This window comes from Dreissena polymorpha, chromosome 1, assembly GCF_020536995.1.
Source record: "Dreissena polymorpha isolate Duluth1 chromosome 1, UMN_Dpol_1.0, whole genome shotgun sequence".
NCBI classification, from domain to species: Eukaryota; Metazoa; Mollusca; class Bivalvia; order Myida; family Dreissenidae; genus Dreissena; species Dreissena polymorpha.
In genome coordinates this window covers 7,657,584-7,680,403 of record NC_068355.1, presented here as the reverse complement: position 1 = coordinate 7,680,403, position 22,820 = coordinate 7,657,584, and the positions used below count along the sequence as shown (strand labels likewise).

At 35.5% G+C, this 22,820-nt stretch overlaps 1 protein-coding gene across 1 annotated transcript in view; it reads right to left on the bottom strand.

Annotated features, from left to right (window-relative positions):
• The window catches only part of LOC127869947 (protein strawberry notch homolog 1-like), a 62,469-nt gene extending 39,724 nt beyond the window's left edge, over positions 1 to 22,745 (bottom strand). The window contains exons 1-3 of the mRNA XM_052412609.1: positions 22,623 to 22,745; positions 7,087 to 7,203; positions 5,353 to 5,538 (exon numbers count right to left, since the gene is read on the bottom strand). Coding sequence (XP_052268569.1) covers positions 5,353 to 5,538; positions 7,087 to 7,203; positions 22,623 to 22,625 — 306 coding nt within the window. The 5' untranslated portion in view covers positions 22,626 to 22,745. The remainder of the gene's footprint in view (positions 1 to 5,352; positions 5,539 to 7,086; positions 7,204 to 22,622) is intronic.
• Between the last annotated feature and the right edge of the window lie 75 nt (positions 22,746 to 22,820).

Genomic DNA, 22,820 nt, shown 5'->3' with positions numbered 1-22,820 from the left:
CACTTAAATTCTTTGCTTTGAATAACTTTGAGCCAATGTTTGTCAACAATAATAATATTAATGAAAACAAAAATCTATGTTGACAAATTTAAAGTCTAAACAATGATCAATGTCACCATGAAGTAACATCCAGTCTGAAGATTAAAATGAAACATAGTTATTGCTAATTATAGGATATATTTATTTTACAACACGTTATTTCAACTAATGTCAACAACGTTGACAGTTTTGTAAGGTCGCGAAAATATATGACAATATAAGAATTACATTTTACTTGGTGAGTGATAAATCCTCCTTCCAAACAAGCTCATTATTTGTTGAAATAACAACTGTCTGTCCCTATTCATGTTAAAATTCATCATGATTGAGGACAGACAGTGTTTTAAAGTTTAGAAATAAAATCCAAACACAAATATGATTTTCCATGCCGTAATTTTGGACTAAAAATTGACCGCATATTCGCATTAAAAAATAGATTAATTTTCAAATTTTAAAAGGTACTTTGAATTAAAAAAATCAATATTTTTGCACAAAAAAAAATCATAGCCAAAGATTTCAGAAGTTTAAAAAAATCAATAGTGCTGAGTTTGATTTCATTCGAGTGTGATAGTGCCTAACCAAGCGTGACCTGAGCCGCGTGACCTCAGAGATAATCTTTCACAGCATGTGACTATCGTCTGCAACAAAAGGCTTATTAGTGATCTGATAACAAACCATGCCCTTTGGGCATAATTCATCATAATCACATTAATTGAACAATTAATATGGCAACATCACCCCCGTGGATTATCCCTAATCAATATCAAATCAATAACACTTGAAAGACGTCAGCAAACTTCAATTATCACCCCACAAGCACGTGACTGCATTCGAGTTGAACACTGACTTGACGTTCGCCGATTGGATAAGTTTGGAGGTTGGGAGAATCGGGGGCGGGGTCTACCTCAAATTACATGTCGCTCGATTGCGACACGCTTCGGGCAGTGACAGTGTGTATTGGAAAATGTAATCATACCTTGACATCCAGAAAACCGGATGTAAACAAATTCCGATGAAAGAGCGACTGGAAGTCGCTTTTTATCTACGATTTCTTACATTTTAGGCGACATTTGGCGTAGGGAAAGCGACTATGTCGCTCACGTCGCCCCCTAGCGCGAGCCCTGGGTAGGTAGGTAGGCAAATAATTTTATTTTTAAAAATATTTTTTTTTTATAGAAAATGTCGTATATGGTGCATCTTCTTCTCATTTTATTGTGTACAGCTGTATGTACAATAAATTTGATGATGTATGTAATGCTATATGGCTGTATTTAAATAATTTTATGAAATAAAACTTGCTGTTCATTAATATTGCATTTGTTGCTTTCCTTGTTTCCAAGTTTAATGTTGACTTCTGGCAACGGCTTTAATAGTCCATTTTATGACAAATTAAAGGCATAACTATTACAAGTCACAGTAAGCCCGATTGTCCCAAATTTGAAATTCTGAAAATTAGGCCGGGGGTCTTGGAACCGCAGCATCAGGAACCCAACAGGAATGAAGGCAGAGCCGCCCCCCACCCCACCCAGAGCCCTTACTTATTGTTATTTTTTATAGTCTTTCCAATTGCAATTTCACGTGAATAAAATTCGAAATATTATAAACCACACGGTTCGTATCACCGCATGTGTATTCATCATTCTATTTCTTCTATAAAGACCTTCGAAAATAAATTCATGAAATTATAATTGACGAAAAATAATGTATCTGAAAACGACAGTCCGAAAAATTGTATGCGTTTTGCACATTAAATAAAATGTGCATATCGTTTGACTGCAGAAAATGAAAACCAGTTACCTAACATATACGTAATTTATATACAATTTGGTTGACATATTGCTTTACAATAGCATAGTTTGTGGGTAAAAAACAACTTTATTATCACCTTTTAATTTCAAACGATAATCGGCAAATCAATAGTCACTAGAAAGGTTAGTGTTTTTCCCAGGCCATTTTAGCGTGGCGAAAAGCCACGCCGCCCTCCCGGATCGCCACGCTGCCCTTTTCAAAGGCAAATTTCGCCACGCGCCCTTTTTTTCAAAGGCAAATATCGCCACGCGCCCTTATGGATAACATCTTTATTGCCTTACGATCTAACTTGGTCCGCAAAATCAGCTTCCTTGATTGTCTGTGACGCTCCGACTGTGCTTGATTTACTCGAGAGACGTCAACGTCTAATCGACTATATAAAATTGAGCAGATTTAATCTATAACAGTGCTCGATTTATAGGTAGGTCTTACTGACTGCTCCAAAGCTGTGAATTAGTCATGCGTGAATAACCCCGTGTCAGTATCAATCGATAATGCCGGAGGCTATGTTATACCAAGCGCACTTTTCGGTCTGCAATGTGTACTCCTCCACGATATAATCATTACTTCGGAGACTTTTGATGAAAAACTCGATGTTATTCTCGTGGCAATTGTGCTTTGCATGCATTATTCAGTTATATCAAAACTTATTTTTTTACGCATAATTACATTTAAATTCACAAACAAATTTATTCTTTATCGTTTTCGTCTTTAAGATAATTAGATCTAATTATTGAAATAATTACTGAGACGTATACTAATTTAACAAAATGCGATTTAATGTTGCTATGCGTACCTGTCGCTTACATCATTTGACATTTTATCAACATGGCGGACTAAACAGAATTAAATTGTGACTCGGCAAAAATGGCAAATAACGTCGTAAACAATCGAATTGACGATGGAGATTATACATTTAGAAGGAATAAATGAAATGTCTGTGATAATCAACGATGCATAAAAATGTTTTAGATAGCAACAACATTATTTATTTATTTGTAATCTACTCGGTGGATGTATGTCACGGAAACGAGTGTTTGCATATTGTTAGTGATCAATTTACTCGCAATGTTATTTTAAACATCTGTCGAGATTATTGTTAGAAAATGGGATAAGACAAACATGGTTTCATTTATATATTAGTGTATCTGTGTATAATCAGATTCATATGCATATATTGCTTTATTATGTTTGTCGTGCTGTACAGTTTATTGAAACAGCATGGAACTTAAATGTACATTGCAAGGTAAATATATTAATATAAATCATAGTAAGTTAAATACATCTAATACCATAAAATGTGCTTGTTTATATGTTATTTTTTCCACAACTGCTTCTGATGCGATTACATATTTCCTCGTGATTCAGGTCTATAGGGAACGTTTTTGCCCTATTTTGCCTAAACTCCGCGCTAAAATGCCCTTTTTAAAAGTAATGCGCCATGCCCCTTTGCCCTCCTGGGAAAAACACTAAAGGTGTTAAGTGATCAACTTAGAAATAATTTACCGTATTTATTGTTACACTTCTTTTCATTTGTTTATCTTAAAATACGACGTTTGCCATCGGCCGCTAAATTGTTGGCAGACCACAATATCAACTGTGTATTCCAAGTATACAGTGTCTACACATGATTGACCCAATATTATGTGGAAGCAAACTCAATGTTGATTGGGCAGTTACCACGTGCGCATCAATAACAATAAGGTCAATTGATGTCTCATGTTCTAGTACAGACCGGGTTTCGTTTACTGTTCGAATTGCAAACACTTTCATTGAAACAAAGAGAAAAATATAGAAAACCAGTCTGGATTTAAATGAAGGATGTTTTCAATTAAAATTTACGAGATTTAAGCATTTTCGCAAATCAGATTTTGCTTTAGCCAAATTCTCAATATTTTCGCAAATGCAGCGAACAACGAGCTGGCGCTGAGCGCTTGTTTATGTTGAAAGTTTGATGTACGGCGCCGAAAAAAATATGCGGAAAATGTTGAAAGTTTATTGAGCGACGCTGAAAAATACGCGGTCCGATTTTTTTTTCAAATTTTGGGCTCAAAAAAGATTAGGACCGGCGGCAAAAAATTAGGTAGGGTCAGGCCATCGGAAACAAACATTTTTTTTTTTTTTTACTCCTAATAGTGCAATCCGATACCAACATCAACAACATTCCTTACTCTATGTCAAGATAAAACAAGAGCAACGCCTTGCGGGTGCAGACCGCTCATCTATTTTCTTTTTATAGGTGAAGGGACTCTCAATTTCAATCACAAAGGAGGGAGGGGTGGAGTGAAGAGGGGTGTATAGTGTGGGGGTGTGGACATTTATAACATTATCTTCCAAAAATGCGGAAAAAAATGCAATGGGGGGGGATTCTTGGGTGCGATGGTTGGACGGTATTTCAAAAATAAAATAATAAAAATAAATATTTGTGTTTTTTAACTGTTTCAAAAAAAAAATTGGTTTGGGTGGAGTCTATTGTGGTATGTCAGGTAAGTGTAGTTTTGTCAAAGTGTCAATCAAATCTAATCATAAATAAAGAAGTTATGGCAATTAGCAAAATTTAATAATTTTACCTTGAGAGTCAAGGTCATTCAAAGGTCAAGGTAAAATTGAACTTGCCAGGTACAGTAACCTCATGATAGCATGAAAGTATTTGAAGTTTGAAAGCAATAGCCTTGATACTTTAGAAGTAAAGTGGATCGAAACACAAAATTTAACCATATATTCTAAGTTATTAAGTCTAAAAAGGGCCATAATTCCATAAAAATGACAACCAGAGTTATGCAACTTGTCCTTTTACTGAACCCTTATGATAGTTTGCGAGTGTTCCCAGTATGAAAGCAATATCTATGATACTTTAGGGGTAAAGTGGACCAAAACACAAAACTTAAACAAATTTTCAATTTTCTAAGTAAAAAGGGCCCATAATTCCGTCAAAATGCCAGTCAGATTTACATAACTTTGCCTGCACAGTCCCCTTATGATAGTTAATAAGTGTTGCAAGTATAAAAACAATAGCTTTGATACTGTAGGAATAAAGTGGACCTAAACACAAAACTTAACCAAATTTTCAATTTTCTAAGTATAAAAAGGGCACATAATTCTGTCAAAATGCCAGTCAGAGTTACATAACTTTGCCTGCACAGTCCCCTTTTGATAGTTAGTAAGTGTTGCAAGTATGAAAGCAATAGCTTTGATACTTAAGGAATAAAATGGACCTTAACACAAACCTTAACCAAAATTTTCAATTTTCTAAGTATAAAAAGGGCACATAATTCTGTTAAAATGCACGCAAGAGTAATCTAACTTTGCCTGCCTAGTCCCCTCATGATAGTAAGTAAGTGTGCCAAGTTTGAATGCAATAGCATTGATACTTTCTGAGAAAAGTGGACCTAAACACAAAACTTAACCGGACGCCAACGCCGACATCGACACTGACGCCAAGGTGATGACAATAGCTCATATTTTTTTTTCCAAAAATAGATGATCTAAAAAATGAGAACATACAACAGTGATGATCTGGCTTGCAGTAGTGGCCTGTCCAACCAGCAGTGACTGTGAGAGGGCATTGCTCTGCTGGGTCACCTGACCCTGGGTGGCCAGCTGCTTCAACGCGTTGGAGAACACTGCCGAATGGTCAGCAATACCTGCATGGCCATTGATAGCAACGGCCGATGAAGTGTCCACAAATGTCTGGAATCAAGATTATGCTTTGAGTATTTATTTTTTGTGCATATAATACTCTTTGGTGTTCTTATAAATAAAACAATATAACATAAGCATTCTAAAACTACTTTTAAACAATAACAAGCAAATTCGTTGAATTGATATTCCCTGCCAATATGCTTCTGGACACAAAAGTGTTATATTTGACACTCAAAAAAGCATTTTTTCAAGATACCAAGGGCCATAACTCTGTTATTAACATATGGTGTACAATGCCATTTGGCGTGCATCTTGTCCATATATATACTCATACCAAGTTTCAATGAAATCGGCCAGAGCACTTTCAAGATATGGCTCCGGAGACACACAAAAAAAGCATTTCTTCAAGATACAAAGGGCCATAACTCTGTTATTAACATTAACAGATGGTGTACAATGCCATTTGGCGTGCATCATCCTCTAATCTATATATATACTCATACAAAGTTTCAATGAAATCCTCCAAAGCACTTCCAAGATATGGCTCCGGACGAACGGAAAGACAGACGGACGGAAGGACGGACAGACGGACGGACGGACAACGCCAAAACAATATCCCTCCGCCTATGGCGTGGGATAATAAAAATTGCATACGCATAGTTAAGCCTGGTAAAATACAGATCTCAATTATATTCCTTAAAATTAAGTTTTATCAAATAATCTTTAAAAGGAATATTTTTTTATTATGTCAGTTATGTTTGATTAACCACAATTTCTGATTCAGATGCTTGTCTATCAATAGCTTAGGCCTTTGCCCTTGTAGTTATAACACCTCACATAACACCTCCAAAACCATGTTTAATGACTGATGAACAAGGATAAATAAAAAATAATGTATTAAATAATGAACAAGACTATTATCAAGCAATATGATCCCCTACCCTTGAAACTTCACTATTTTCAGCACTATTTCTAGTCTATTTGTTTCCATAGCAACTAGAATTCTTGGCGTAAGAACAAAATGAAATGATGTGCATAATCTCCATATTGCCATCTATCCAGGTTTCAAGTTTCATGAAAAAATATGAAGAACTTTTAAAGTTATCACAGGATCCACCATTTTCAGCAATATTTCTAGTCTATTTGTTGCCATAGCAACCAGATTTCTTGATGTAGGAACAAAATGAAATGATGTGCATAATCTCCATATTGCCGTCTGTCCATGTTTCAAGTTTTTTGAAAAAAAATATGAAGAACTTTAGAAAGTTATTGCCGGATCCAGAAAAGTGTGAAAGACTCACAGACTCACGGACACACAGAGCGCAAACCACAAGTCCCCTCCAGTTTCACCAGTAGGGGACAAAGACAGAGATCTATCATAAAATTTATAATCAATACAATTTGTTTATCATTAATATAATTTTCACTCATTCATCAGATTTATTTAATCACAATGTATAGATTATTAGAATTCTTTAAATTTTATTTGAAGCAGCATTTCACATTTCATATCACAACCACTTACGTAGATACAACGAAAACTTTACTTAAGGATAGAGAAAAATGTCAGAACTCCTCGACTGCAATATGTCCTACCTGTTGGGCAGGAATAGCCTGTATGTTGTGACCAGTATTGGAGGCAGAACCAAAATCAAAATCAAAGCCTTCATCACCAGTTATGCCAGATTCATCCAAAGCAGCAGATAGAATATCCTGAAGTCAGACATAATACATGTACAGTACAGCCAACGCGGCACAAACATAATCCGCGGCTACGCCACGGCCATATTATTAGTACGCGGCGGCCGAATCGTGTGTTCACGCGGCGTATCCCCGTGGCACTCTGCATCGATCCGCGCAACGACGCCGAGTCTGTATTAACCTCGCGTACTTTCGCGCAGTAAATCCGCCGCATACGTACGCGGCGGATCGAGTGAAAAGATATCCACCTACATGTACATACATATATGTGTAGCGTAGAAACTAAGATTTACGCTGGTTTCATAATTATTATTTTGACGTTTTAATAAGCGAAATGGCACGTAATGCGCTTTAACAAATTATCCTTGAATTAATTACCTGCAACTGTTAATGTTTCGTTCGATTATCAAATTATCATTACCGTAAATCTACGAATATAATACGCACTTTTTTACCTGCCGATTTTTTCTTCAAGTAGGGGGTGAGTATAATATACGAGTTTAGAGCAGAACAACTTTTTTCCTGTGTAAATTTTCAACTTAATCGCTATTATTCGCTTCGTGGCATCCATTTTGAACTACACCATTACATCAAAGGGGTGCAACAGGGCTCGTGCTGTCGTTCGCCAGTTGAGTCATTTGCGAAAATATTAAGAATTTGGCTCAATAAAAATCTTATTTGTGAAAATACGAAAATCTAGTAAAATTTCATTGAAAACATCTGCCATTTATATCGGACTGGTTTTCTATATTTGTCTCTTTGTTTTAATGAAAGTGTTTGCAATTCGAACAGTAAACGAAACCCTGTCTGTACCCGATTATGAGACATCGCTTGACCTTATTGTTATTGAAGTGCGCATGGTAGCTGGCCAATAAAACTTGAGCTCGCTTACACATGAAATGACGTTGTCAAATGAAACGTGAGAACGGGAGGAGCTATCGGATAATATTGGGTCATCCATGCGCAGACACTGTATACTTTGAATACACAGTTAATATCGTTTGCCTACAAAATAGCGACTGGACGCTAAGTCGTATAAAGAGATTAGCAAATGAAAAAAAATAACTGACAATACCCGTAAATATTTATTTCTTAGCTGACCACTATTTATCTTTGTACCGCATATTTACCATATCTGAAGTAAAGAGTGGTAATTAAATAATTAGTTTTATGATGCTAATAGTCTATTACACCTGTCTGCAAATTGCCGAATTAAATTGAAAGGTGATAATTAATTAATTTATTTTTTACTCCAAAACTAGCCTTAATGACAGCAGCGTATTTTAATGAACTAGATCATGAAAAACACGAGCGGTTTAATTGTTTTTTTAGTTATATTAAAGTATTGAGTTTGTAACTTGAACAAAGTAAAAGTAATTCATCTAGACAACTATAAAAACGGAAGTCCATTTTGTCTTCTTATTACTTTATTATTATTATAATTATTATCGTCCTGAATATTGTCAAATTGAATTAAATGTGAAAAGAAAAAACAGCATCTCTGCTTCTTTCTTTTGTAATTATGACTGCTTGACCCGGATGTCAGCAAGGGGCCCGTGTGTTATCGGTTACAATCAATGGTAATATAAACAATAGACAGAGATATTTATTATGCAACTGTCATAACAACAGCACTAAAATACATCCCGATCAATATACCGGGGTAACAGATAGTTGACAACACCAAATTGATTTGCTATTTTCACAGCACAAAAATATATTGACACATTTTTTCGGAAATGTCCGATTTCGGACACTGATTTTTTTAGTGCGTATTTTACTCGGATTTTCAATTTTTACCGATAAATTTTGACCAAACTAGGGGGTGCGTATTATGCACGAGGGCGTATTATATTCGTGGATTTACGGTATTAAATTTGTAATCCGAAACGCACTTCCGAATTTTAATGCTAACATGACCTTTGGCAAATTCTAGCGTCAAATAAACAGTGCTAAAATATCCTTTGTTTCATAAAAAGCGCGCGAAAACTATGCAGACATGTAGAACGTCGATTGGAAAGTGTGGGTGTATTTTATGTTGTATAAATACATGAACATCACGTCAGGCGTAAATCGTGTGTTCAGTGGAAAAAAAAACGCCCCGATTAGACGTTATTTCATCATCTCTTTAAATAGTAACAAATGCCAAAATGTATTTGATACTTAAGGAAATATGGAGAATGTTTATGTATCGTAAATATTTACCAGCATTTGCTTTAAAACTGGAATATACAGGATTATCGGGTAATTAGCAGCGATATTAACTGTATAATATGAACAAAATAAAACATGTTTATATACGCATATTCACAGCAATTTTCCTTGTCCAATTGGGAAAAGTACCCGTACCGGTCCAATTGGGAAAAATCGAGTAGTGAAAACCTCAAAATTGGGAAAAATCAAGTCGTGAAAACCTCACATTGGGAAATTGGTGTATTTGATTTTTTGCTCCCAAATACTTTAAAATTGGTAACCAAGTGTTTTCAAGCTGTCAATATTATATAAACCTAAGTTCAAGCTATAGAGCTGCAAAGGGAAACTAACTAAATGTTGCTTAAAAAAAAAAAACATTTTTTTTTTTTTTTTTTTTACCTTTAATTGGGAATTTAAGGACAGCAATTGGGAAATTTGTATTTTTTTCGTAATTGGGAAAGTACCGTTTACCGGTACTTTATAAAGAAGGAGGAAAATCGCTGATTCAAACAATAGTTATAATAAGCTGATAATTAACAAAACAACAAATATGTCTTCACCATCTTGATTATTGATGTGGCTTCAAACTGCTAATTTTCTCAGCTTAAATATAATAGCAAAATCAACATGCAATTAATTTATAAATCCACCATAATATTATGCTGGAGCCTTGACCACTTGTTTGTGCGAAAACATAATTACGTGACCTTGTTTATGTGTGAAATACATACACTACAGGCGAGAAACAAACTTAATTGGCCAGACACATTAACTATGCTTACATGTATATGCTAATACAATCCGCGCACAATAAATATATTATGATTTTAATTATTATTATAATTGTTCGTTCAAAATTTGTTTACTACATGTAACTGATAATTTAAAAAAAAAAATTATTTCATGATGCGCATCGACTCAGCATCATGTCGCGGATCCCAGCATGCCTCGGCGGACAGATGCTAAGCTTCGTGGCGAAATGCGACTTGCCGCCGCATACTGATGCGCCTTCAACGACTGACGCGGCATCGACTCATTTCGCCTTACCGCCGCGGATCGCGAAATACCGATACTTAATAAAGAAGGAAAAAAATGCTTATTAATATCAATAAACATTGATTTTTTTGCCCAATTGATAAAAATAGCAGTACCAGACAAATTGGGAAAAATTAGCGTGACAAAAAACTGAAATTTGGAAAATTTCCGTCATTAAGTCTTCAGATTTAACATTTTGTGTATTTAATTTGTTGCTAACAAATACTTTAAAATTGATAATTAATTGTTGTCAAGATTTCTATAGTTTTCAAAATAAGGTACAAGCCATAAAATTAACAGCGGGTATCACATGGTTATTAGGAGATAATTTAATGTGTGTGTCAATTAACGCAAAATACTATGTTTGAGATGAACAACAACAAATATTTATTAGAAATGTTCACAGTGAATGTGCGTCATGGAAATCTGTGTTGGGAAATTGGAGTTCACAAAGTTAAAGCATTTAAGACGAGAACCGTTGGAAAATGGAAAGAGACAAACATGATTTGATTTATATGTTAGTGGATCTGTGTATATTCAGATTCATATGCATATTCTGCTTTATTATGTTTGTTACGCTGTATAGTTTGGTGAAATAGCATTGGACTGAGGATGTCAATTGTGCAAGATATTAAAAGGTAAACAAATGAAATGTATTATTTTAGCTCCATTTAATACAACATTAACACAGCAAGAACACAAAAGCGTGTTTGTTAATATTTGTTAATGTTTTCACCATATCATATTTTACTTAAAAAAACATCCTGAATTAAATTCATACTCTTAAAGAGATTATGATTAATTCATAATGGTACATGTATATTGAAGAATCTATAGATTATTGCAAGTTTAATATGCATGTGGAAAGATATTAACTAAACGTTGTAAGAAGACATGAAAGCAACACTTAATAATATAAAAATGCTGTCAAACATGAACTTTAATTCTGTTCTTATAATCATATTTATAATGTTTCCCAATTGCATGGTTTATCGCGCTGATTTTCCCAATCCAAAAGACACAGACTGTAACAAAAAAAATCAAAAAAAATCACTGCTTTCATCTTTTGATCTAAGCCTTAATTGTTTGGAGTGAATGCCCATGTATGCTAGTTGACAGGATAAGCTTTACATCAGTCGATCATGATAATAAACCGATATTTTAAAAGCGTCATCAGCAACTTCATGACATGTGTAAATATTGAAATGTTACACTGTTACGGTTATTTAATAATTTCAAAGCTATTTATAACACACATTCAACCGTTTAACTTAATGTAAAAACAACAATACGCACAAATATTTCATTTAACGGCGTAGAATTCAAGTTTAGTTTACCAAAAGTATTGGGACATTTTTAATACGCGAGCCGGACTTTCTACTCTCTATAACAGCTAAGGGAGATCATTAATGATAGAAAACTAAGGGAAGTAACCAAGTGGTGTCACTGCTAGAATTTACACAACAAAATATTGAGATCTAAAAAAATATTATTTTTTTTGGAAACCTTCCATTGCGAATTTTTAGCTCCCATTTGGGAAAAATATACTTTTTCCATTGGGAATGGGGCCGATTACTGGACCCGATTTAAAAAAAACAAACTGTGATTAAATGATCATAGTAACCACAATTTAAAGGGATCTTTTCACGCTTTGGTAAATTGACAAAATTGAAAAAAGTTGTATCAGATTCGTAAGTTTTCGTTTTAGTTAAGATATTTGTGAGGAAACAGTAATACTGAACATTAACCATGCTCTAATATAGCCATTATATGCATCTTTTGACGATTTTAAAACCTAAAAATTATAAAGCGTTGCAACGCGAAACGATTGAATAATTTGGAGAGTTCTGTTTTTGTCGTTAAATTTTGTGAAACTACGAAGATTGCTTATATAAGGTATAAAATACGTCAAGAATGTGTACTCGGCGGAATAGCTCAGTAGGCTAAAGCGTTTTTACTTCAGGACTCTGGCAGGACTCCAGGGGTCACTGGTTCGAAACCTGCTCCGAGCAATGTTCTTTAACTTTTTAAAAAAAAATTCTTGATTTTTTACTGGAGCTTTTATGATCCAATGTTTACATTTATCAATATAAAGCATTTAATGAATAAGTTAAAAAAAATGCCAAAATCTGTGAAAAGGCCCCTTTAAGTAATTTCTTTATATTTGTGGGCCATTTCTTGTTTATATCACATTTACACAGCAGAATTGTCAGCAGTTTAGAAGGCTCAATCTACTTGAATAGAATCCAGACACATGCAGTATTTGGTGACAGTGAAAATGAAGTGTTAAAATGAGCACAAATCCAATAAAAAGACACGAAATGATTAGAACAAGGAATAATCGTGTTTTACCATATAAATGGTTCTATTGTAAAGTACCTCTTCTCGAACCTCACCTCTTTTTCGAACCCTTCATTTGTAAACATTTCATACACATTCGCAAACATGCACTTTGTCACTGTTTTTTGTGCAAAAGTAATTTGTTTACGCCAACTCACAGGTAGCGGCAAATCAATGAAAATGCGTAAAAAAACCTGTATAATAAGTAGATTTATCATAAAATGCGTCAAAAACCATATAATAAGTAGATTTATCATAAAACACGTAAAAATCATACTATTCATTAATACTTTTTACATATGTAATGATTTTCATTAAACAAGAGGGCCAAGATGGCCCTAGTTCGCTCACCTGAGAGTAGTTGGTTCATTCAATCTGTACCAATTGTCAAACTTGACCTAGATATTGTCCAGACAAACATCCTGGTCAAGTTTCATCACTATTTCATCTGCGAGTCATGATCAATGTACCTTTGAAGTTTCATGATCCTAGGCGTAAGCATTCTTGAGTTATCATCCAGAAACCAATTTTCTAAGTTGAGTCACCGTGCCCTTGACAGCCATTGTGTGAATACGTTTTTTGGCACTGTGACCTTGACCTTTGACCAAGTGACTTGATAATCAATAGGGGTCATCTGCGAGTCATGATCAATATACCTATTAGGTTTCATGAACCTAGGCATAAACGTTCTTGAGTTATCATCCAGAAACCATTTTAATATTTCAGGTCACCGTGACCTTGACCTTTGACCCAGTGACCTGAAAATCAATAGGGGTCATCTACGAGTCATGATCATTGTACCTATAAAGTTTCATGATCCTAGGCGTAAGCGTTCTTGAGTTATCATCCAGAAACCATTTTAATATTTCAGGTCACCGTGACCTTGACCTTTGACCTAGTAACATGAAAATCAATAGGGATCATCTTCGAGTCATGATCAATGTACCTATGAAGTTTCATGATCCTAGGCATAAGCGTTCTTGAGTTATCATCTGGAAACCATTTTACTATTTTGCATCATCGTGACCTTGACCTTTGACCTAGTGACCTGAAAATCAATAGGGGTCATCTATGATTCATGATCAATGTACCTATGAAGTTTCATGATCCTAGGCCAAAGCGTTCTTGAGTACCGTAGGTTTCCACGTATAGCGCGCTCCTGTGTATAGCGCGCAGGCTGTTTTTTTTAATGCAAAAATGGAGAAAAAATATTTAAAAGACAATAAAACCACCAAATCGGACCGAAAATGGCCGCCATTTTTCTATTGCACAATCCAATAATTCGAGGCATTGGAAAGCTTAATTAAGCATTCAAAATAGGAAGCGTCATTATGATTACGAGCATGGGTTGCATAGCACTATACTTTTTTTACAATTTTGTAATTTTCTAGCAAAAGGATTAACAGTCCACGTGCATTTCATGAAAACGTGAGAAAATAAGAATTAGTGTTCATCGTGTGATTTTTCCTCGGGGAAAGCATGGGCATTACCGGTTAATTTGAATGTGGCATGGGAGACAGGGATACACTTGTTGAGGTACACCACTGTTCAACGTTCAATATATATAAACCCAAAATGCAATTGCATATCTTCACGTTCTCATGCATATCTTCACGTTCTCATGCATATCTTCACAATCTCAAGTGTCAATTAGTTTCTCAAATGTCAATAAGCGTCTTAACAAGTCGTGGCACATATAACTCAATAACATCTGCCAATTACGAAGTGCAAAATGACCCCCTTTCACACCTACCGTTACCCGCAAAAAAGACCTCGTTTGTACCTACCCTTGCCTGCTATCCGGAATGTTGACAACAATCCCCATCGGAATTCATCAATAAAGAAGTGTAAAAACACAAACAAAGAAATGTCCGCAAGTTTATTCAACCAAATTTATTTTTGACCAAAACTTCTTCTACCGCATTCATATCTACCAGTAGCGACTTCTTGTTTCGACAATGGCCCCTCAGTCTGTACGAATACAGGGTGGTAGTTTTCTGGTAAAAAACATGGCGGCCATTTTGATTTTTTACGATTACCGGTATACAACATATTTTTTACCAATATAGCAGCCAGGATAGTGTTGTATCAATGTATAGCGCGCACCAGCTTTTTAATTTGAATTTTGGAGGTAAAATACTGCGCGCTATACGTGGAAACCTACGGTAATCATCCGGAAACCATTTTACTATTTCGGGTCATCGTGACCTTGACCTTTGACTTAGTGACCTGAAAATCAATAGGGGTCATCTACAAGTTATGATCAATGTATCTATTAATTAGTTTCATGATCCTAGGCCTTAGCGTTCTTGAGTTATCATCCGGAAGCCATTTTATTATTTCTAGTCATCGTGACCTTGACCTTTGACCTAGTGACCTGAAAATCAATAGGGGTCATCTGCCAGTCATGATCAATGTATCTATGAAGTTTTATGATCCTAGGCATAAGCGTTCTTGAGTTATCATCCGGAAACCATTATACTAGTTCGGGTCATCGTGACCTTGACCTTTGACCTAGTGACCTGAAAATCAATAGGAGTCATCTGCGAGTCATGATCAATGTACATGTACCTATGAAGTTTCATGATCCTTGGCATAAGCGCTCTTGTGTTATCATCCGGAAACCATCAGGTGGACGGACAGACCGCCATGAGCAAAACAATATACCCCCTCTTCTTTGAAAGGGGGGGGGGGGCATAATGAGAAAACTGCCCCCCCCCTCCCAGCAGCCATGTTATTCAACTGACCGGAACCATTTTTGAACTCAACTCTAGTATCAAGGAAACAAATGTTCTGAGCAAATTTCATGAAAATTGGGCCAAAACTGTGACTTCTACTCTGTTCACATGTTTTCACTATATACATATAGAGAAAAATGCCCCGCCCACTGGTGGCCATGTTTTTTCACCGATCCTGACCATTTTCAAACTCATCCTAGATATCAATAAAAACAATGTTTTGACCAACTTACATGATGAGGCCATCCTTAAACAATTTTGTTTGTTTGGCATAACCAGACCCAGGTAAATTTGGGTGGGTAGGTAGGTAGGGATTTTATTTTTTTTAATATTTATTTTCTGACATTGAACTCCGACATATACCAAACTGAAAGGTAATTATCAAATAAAGCTCCAAGTCTTCTGCCTCTGGTAAAGATTTTTCTACACCGTCCGTATCACCGCACGTGTATTCGTAAGTCTATTTTTTCTATAAAGAACTTCGAAAATACAGTGCAACCTGTCAATAAAGACCACTCAAGGGATTTGGTCGTTGTGGTCTTTGTTCACAGGTGGTCTTTATTCGCAGGGTCTATCGAAACTTTGCAAAATATGCTAGTAGTTTTTTAACAGGTACCTTATCTATGTATGTGCTCTATTGTTTAAATGTTTGAATACTTATGCATGTATAATGAAATAAAGGATTCAAAACAAAGTTTTGTTTTACATTTGTATATTTATTACATGTTGTATTTCTATTCCCTTATGTTTTTAATATTTATTTAATTTATCATATACTGTATAAATAACTATTGACATACATGTAGATGATAGGTCCAGACACAGGCAAGTGCCTTGCAATTGTGTAAACAAACCACTTATGCACTAAGTCATTCACTGACGCGAATTTCGACTCACGCTTAGGGCGTTTACTTTCACAGTTTACGTTCTCCTCGAATTCGTCCATAATCTCATGTTTACGCTTTAATATGCTCTGAATATGAGTTTTTTCTACACCAAGATCACTAGCCACTCGTCTACAACTGTGTCCTTTACCTAACAAACTAATGCAGGGGTTTTTATCTGATTTTGGGGAAAGGGCCTGGCCTTTTTTGAGGGGACAAAAATCGCCCAAAATACCGGATTTTGGGGGAAAAAATCACGCGAAACGCCGGATTTTGGGGAAAATAAGGAAAGTCTTAAATAATCAATTCAACATATTTTGCTGTTTTTAAAACAAAATCAAGGCAACAGATAATTTAATTATGCAATATGTTATATTTTCTACACTGGATGAGGTAAACTTATGTATTTAAAGTTGAAAAAAAAAAAAAAAAATTAAAGTCTGGGGGAAAATTTACCTGCTGAGGGGAAAGGGCCGATCTTCGGCCAGTCCCAAAGAAGGGAAAAAAGCCCTGTAATGACCTTAACGCGTTCTTCCAACGTCAAGAACTCACGCTTGGAAGCCAAGATGGCTAACTTGAACTGACAATTTAGTTTTCTATCATCTATGAACGTCTTTTTTACGGAGAAATTTAAGAAGAGAATGACTATCAAAATTTTTGTCTTTAATAGGCATCGTAAATGATATGAAACCGTTAATTTCCTTAATGAGTTTATCAAAGCCCCTAATTTGTCTTTGATATTTTCGGCAATTAGTACATTAATCGCGAGTCACTTAAATACAAAGGCAAATTTTTACACTTTTGACAAACTGTCAAATGCATAAAAGAAGCAGGCGACTACCAATTAGCAATGCATGTTAAATAAACAAACAACTGCTATCGAGTGCAATAAACTGTCATTTGCCAATATCTCCATAGCGACCGACGAGTCCACTGGTAAGATGTGTATCACGTGACTGCGCAGCGTCCTGGCGGCCATTTTGTTTTTTGAAAGTTGCGAAATCGTTGATTTTTATGATTGCAATGGTCGTTGTAAGCTATCAAAATGGAGATTTGGGAATGTAAAAGGGTGGTCGTTGGTCTTTGTTCACAGGTGGGCTTTATTCGCAGGTTCAATATATAGTGAAATCGTTCGGGAGGAAATCGGTGTGGTCGTTATTGACTGTTGGTCGCTATTAACAGGCGGTCGCTCGGGCAGGTTGGACTGTATAATTTAATCGACGAAAAATACTTTATCTGAAAACGACAGTCCGAAAAATTGTACGCATTTTGCACATGAAATAAAATATGCATATCTTTTAACTACAGAAAATGAAAACAAGTAACCTAGCAAATACGTAATTAATATACTGTTTGGTTGACATATTACTTTACAATAGCATAGTTTGTGGGTAAAAAACAACAAAGTAATTATAACATTTCAATCAAGAACAAAAAAGGTGCAACATCTTCGACATGTTACTAATTATTTAATTAACATTCTTTAATTGAGATCGATAGTCGGTAGAAATTTGTAAAGTGATCAGCTTAAAAATAATAAATAATTTATTGAGTGTTACACATCTTTTCATTTGCTTATTTTTTATACGACTTTTGCCATCGGCCGTTATATTGTAGGCAGACGACAATATCAACAGGGGTTCCGCTGTCGATCGCCATTGGCGCCAAATGGCGCTAATTTTGTTTAAGTGGCTCCAATTTTTTTAAAGTGGCGAATTTCAAAAAATCGGTAAAATCCTATCCGAAAATGTACTGCGAGTCGCAAAGCAAGCGACCGAGCATAAGCGGCCAGCGTTTGTCAGTTGTAAATATTGATTTACGACGATGTTAGCGACCTACAGTGTAGAGTGCACTGAAATCACGGAAGCGTGAAAGTGTTACAGTCGGTGTTTTTACTGCTATTGTCAAGTTTTATGGGGGTTATTATCGGATTAACGGTTCATTTATGATAAAGAACACTCAATTATGTAACACTTAGGACAAACTGGCACAAAGATCAATGATTATAATGATATATAAGGCGGTGTTAATTTAAATTGAGATGTTTGTCTTTCAGATGTGTATCATTTTTTTCTCTTTCAGTTTATGTGCATCATATTAGCCAAATGACCAAATGTAACTGTTAAACAATTAGATTTAGATGTTTTATTTTCTGAAATGTAACTGTTAAACAATTAAATTGAGAGGCTTTATTTACTGATGTTTGAATTTTTTTCCCTTCCAGATGATGTGCATTTGTGTGATTGTATGTTTAAATAAATTTTAATAAAAAATTTATGCAGCATACTGTTCCATTGATGTTAACATTATTAGATAAGTTTGGTTATATGTGATTGTTTATCATGTGCAAACCAATGTTTTTATGTATAAATAAAGCTTATTAAGACTTATGAAGTTACTTATTATTATTTATGTATTTACATACTTTTAAAAGTAATAATATAGTCAATGACATTGATGTTGTAAAGTTTCTTAGACGATTGTCATAATTAATAAGGTCGGAATAAGTGACAGTTTCGCGCCGCGAAAAAGTGGCGACAACTTTTTTTGGGCCAGTGGAACCCCTGTATCAACTGTGTATTCCATTATCTGCGCATAAATGACCCAATATTACCCGATAGCGAACTCAATGTTGATTGGCCAGCTACCATATGCGCTTCAAATTGTTCATGGAAACAAACAGAAAAATAGTTTTAAAAAAACACTCCGGATTAAAATGGCGGATGTTTTCAATGAAATTTAACGAGATTTAAGCATATTTGCAAATTATATTTTTCTTGAGCCAAATTCGCTATACTTTCGCAAATGGCGAACGACAGCGAGAGCCCTGTAATAGTGAGCATTTATTCCAATAATAACACGTTCGCAATGCTCGCGCTGTCGTTTGCCATTTGAGTCATTTGCGAAAATATTGAGAATTTGGCACAAGAAAAATCTCAATTGCGAAAATCTTGTAAAATTTCGTTGAAAACATCCGCCTTTTTAATCCGGACTGGCTTTCTATATTTGTCTCTTTGTTTCAATGAAAGTGTTTGCAATTCGAACAGTTAAAGAAACCCGGTCTGTACCCGATTAAACATTGCTTGACCTTATTGTTAACAAGCAAAATTGTAGAATTGATATCCCCCGCAACATATGCTTTGTTTGAGGATGGGTGCAAATCGGACGGATGAACATACTGACAGATGGTGTCCAATGCCATTTGGCGTGAATCATTCTCTTATGCATATATATACTTATACGAAGTTTCAATGAAATCCACCAAAGCACTTCCAAGATGTGGCTCCGGACACAAAAGTGCCGGACGGACGGACAGCCGGACGGACGGACAACGCCAAAACAATATCCCTCCGCCTATGGCGGGGGATAATGAAGTGCAAATGGTAGCTGGCCAATCAGCATTGAACCAGGGCTTAACACTAACTTTTTTTTCAACTAGCCAATTCGGGCTAGTAAATGCAGAACCTTCTAGCCCAGGCCAATCTTTCAAGTGCCTGACCAAAGTATTATCAAAACCTTTATATTTATCATTTAACTTGTATTTTCTTGTGCGTGGAGATGCGCAATTATGATTCAATCATTCTCATTAGCTTGCCTTACTAATGCTAATGAATTCAATATTCATCTACTTAAGACATCTATTTGTAATCTTCACGCCATTTCGGGAGAAATTTCCTTGTTGTTTTTTTCCTCATACTTTCTCTTACTTTCCTCCTGCCCTTTTCTTTTCTTATCCGAGGAACCCCCATCCCCACCCGAAAGCCAAACTTAAACAACGACATGAACGTTAAAACCTTTTTACATAGATTGTCGCGGTTGCTATAGAGAAATCTTGTAAACACTCTAGAAGTCACAATTTTTGTGAAACACAATGTCCCCCTATATGATGTTTGACCTTGTAGGATGACCTTGACCTTGTGAAGGATGACCTTGACCTTTCACCACTCAAAATGTGCAGCTCCATGAGATACACATGCATGCCAAATATCAAGTTGCTATCTTCAATATTGCAAAAGTATTCATAAAATAAGCGATTTGGGCCACATATATTTGACCTCTGACCTTGAAGAATGACCTTGACCTTTCACCACTCAAACTGTGCAGCTCCATGAGATGCACATGCATGCCAAATATCAAGTTGCTATCTTCAATATTGCAAAAGTATTTATAAAATAAGCGATTTGGGCCACATATATTTGACCTCTGACCTTGAAGGATGACCTTGACCTTTCACCACTAAAAATGTGCAGCTCCATGAGATACACATGCATGCCAAATATCAAGTTGCTATCTTCAATATTGCAAAAGTATTCATAAAATGAGCGATTTTGGCCACATGTATTTGACCTCTGACCTTGAAGGATGACCTTGACCTTTCACCACTCAAAATGTGCAGCTCCATGAGATGCACATGCATGCCAAATATCAAGTTGAAATCTTCAATATTGCAAAAGTATTTATAAAATAAGCGATTTGGGCCACATATATTTGACCTCTGACCTTGGAGGATGACCTTGACCTTGACCTTTCACCACTCAAAATGTGCAGCTTCATGAGATGCACATGCATGCCAAATATCAAGTTGCTATCTTCAATATTGCAAAAGTATTTATAAAATAAGCAATTAGGGCCACATATATTTGACCTCTGACCTTGAAGGATGACCTTGTCCTTGACCTTTCACCACTCAAAATGTGCAGCTCCATGAGATACACATGCATGCCAAATATCAAGTTGCTATCTTCAATATTGCAAAAGTACTCATAAAATGAGCGATTTTGGCCACATATATTTGACCTCTGACCTTGAAGGATGAGCTTGACCTTGACCTTTCACCACTCAAAATGTGCAGCTTCATAAGATACACATGCATGCCAAATATGAAGTTGCTAACTTCAATATAGCAAAAGTTATTGCAAAATGTTAAAGTTGGCGCAAACAGACGGACCAACAGACAGACCAACAGACAGGGCAAAAACAATATGTCCCCAGCTACTATAGTGGGAAACATAAAAATGCCGCGGCCACTGGGGGCCATGTTTTTTCACCGATCTCGACCATTTTCGAACTCGTCTGAGACATCAATTGAACCAATGTTTTGACCAACTTTCATGATGATTGGGCAAAAATTGTGACTTCTAGAGTGTTTACAAGGTTTCTCTACAGCCAAATAAGGAAAACTGCCCCGCCCACTGGCGACCATGTTTTTCAACGGATCGGAACCACTTTAGAACTCAACCAAGATACCATTAAGACAAACATTTTGACAAAGTTACATGAAGATTGGGCATTTAATGTGACTTCTACAGGGTTTACAAGCTTTTTCTTTTTTTTTGACCTAGTTACCTAGTTTTTGACCTGGCACAACCCAGTTTCGAACTCGGCCCAGATTTCATTGGGACAAAGCTTCTGACCAAGTTTCATGAAGATGGGACAAGAAATGTGGCCTCTAGAGTGTTTAATAGCAAATGTTAACGGACGGACATTTAACGGACAAAGACCGGTCACAAAAGCTCACCTGAGCAATCAGGTGAGCTAAAAACTTGGTCTTATTTTCGTTCTCAACTTTTCTTGACAATTTACACATATCGGCTGCTGTGACCATGGTCAAATCATGGGGCAAATTAAGTTTTAATGGTGTACACTGAAGGGTTCGAAAGCAGGTACTCATTGTTTGGGTGGCATTGAAAGTTTTACATGATATGCCATGGTGGTGCTGGAAACTTGCAAAAAATCTGTTATTACAAGAGGATTAACATAACAATTAAAGTTGCCAGCCATGTAAAAACAAGTTATTTATCAAAAGAGTTTCTATTAATATGTTTCACTATTTTCAATCTGAATTGTTATTGTATTTGACGTGTCAAAAATTAAGAGGTTTGAAAGATGGTTTGCCCATGATACATCTAAGAAAAGACCAGGAAGAATAACTTTACATCACAAATTTTAAATGACAACCTTCACACATAGTACGTTTTAATAAAATATTGTATAATCCCAACATATATGTTAAACATAATTTTAAAACATATTTTATTATTTAAAAAAAATGTTCCAATGTTCTTTCGAAATGAACTTACCATGTTCGTTAGTTTGTTTACATCATTTTATAATATGTGTATTTACACAAAGATGGACAATAAATTTGATTGTTTCATATTTTAAAATAACTAATGTAGTTTTCATTCATTAAATGGGACAGAACTGGGGTCGTAAAAGGATAAATAATCTGCTTTCTAACCATTTTTAATAGAAACCGATCAGCGTGGATTCTTCTCAAGTTCGACCATTTCTAATTTTACCCATGATTCCAAATACTCTTTAAATGTAAAGAGTACTTTTTCGTGTTCATCATTTAATATTAAGATTTAATAATAATACAATATTAAATCATTCAAAATGCAAATGATTGTTGATATTTTATGAACTATTTCGAAAA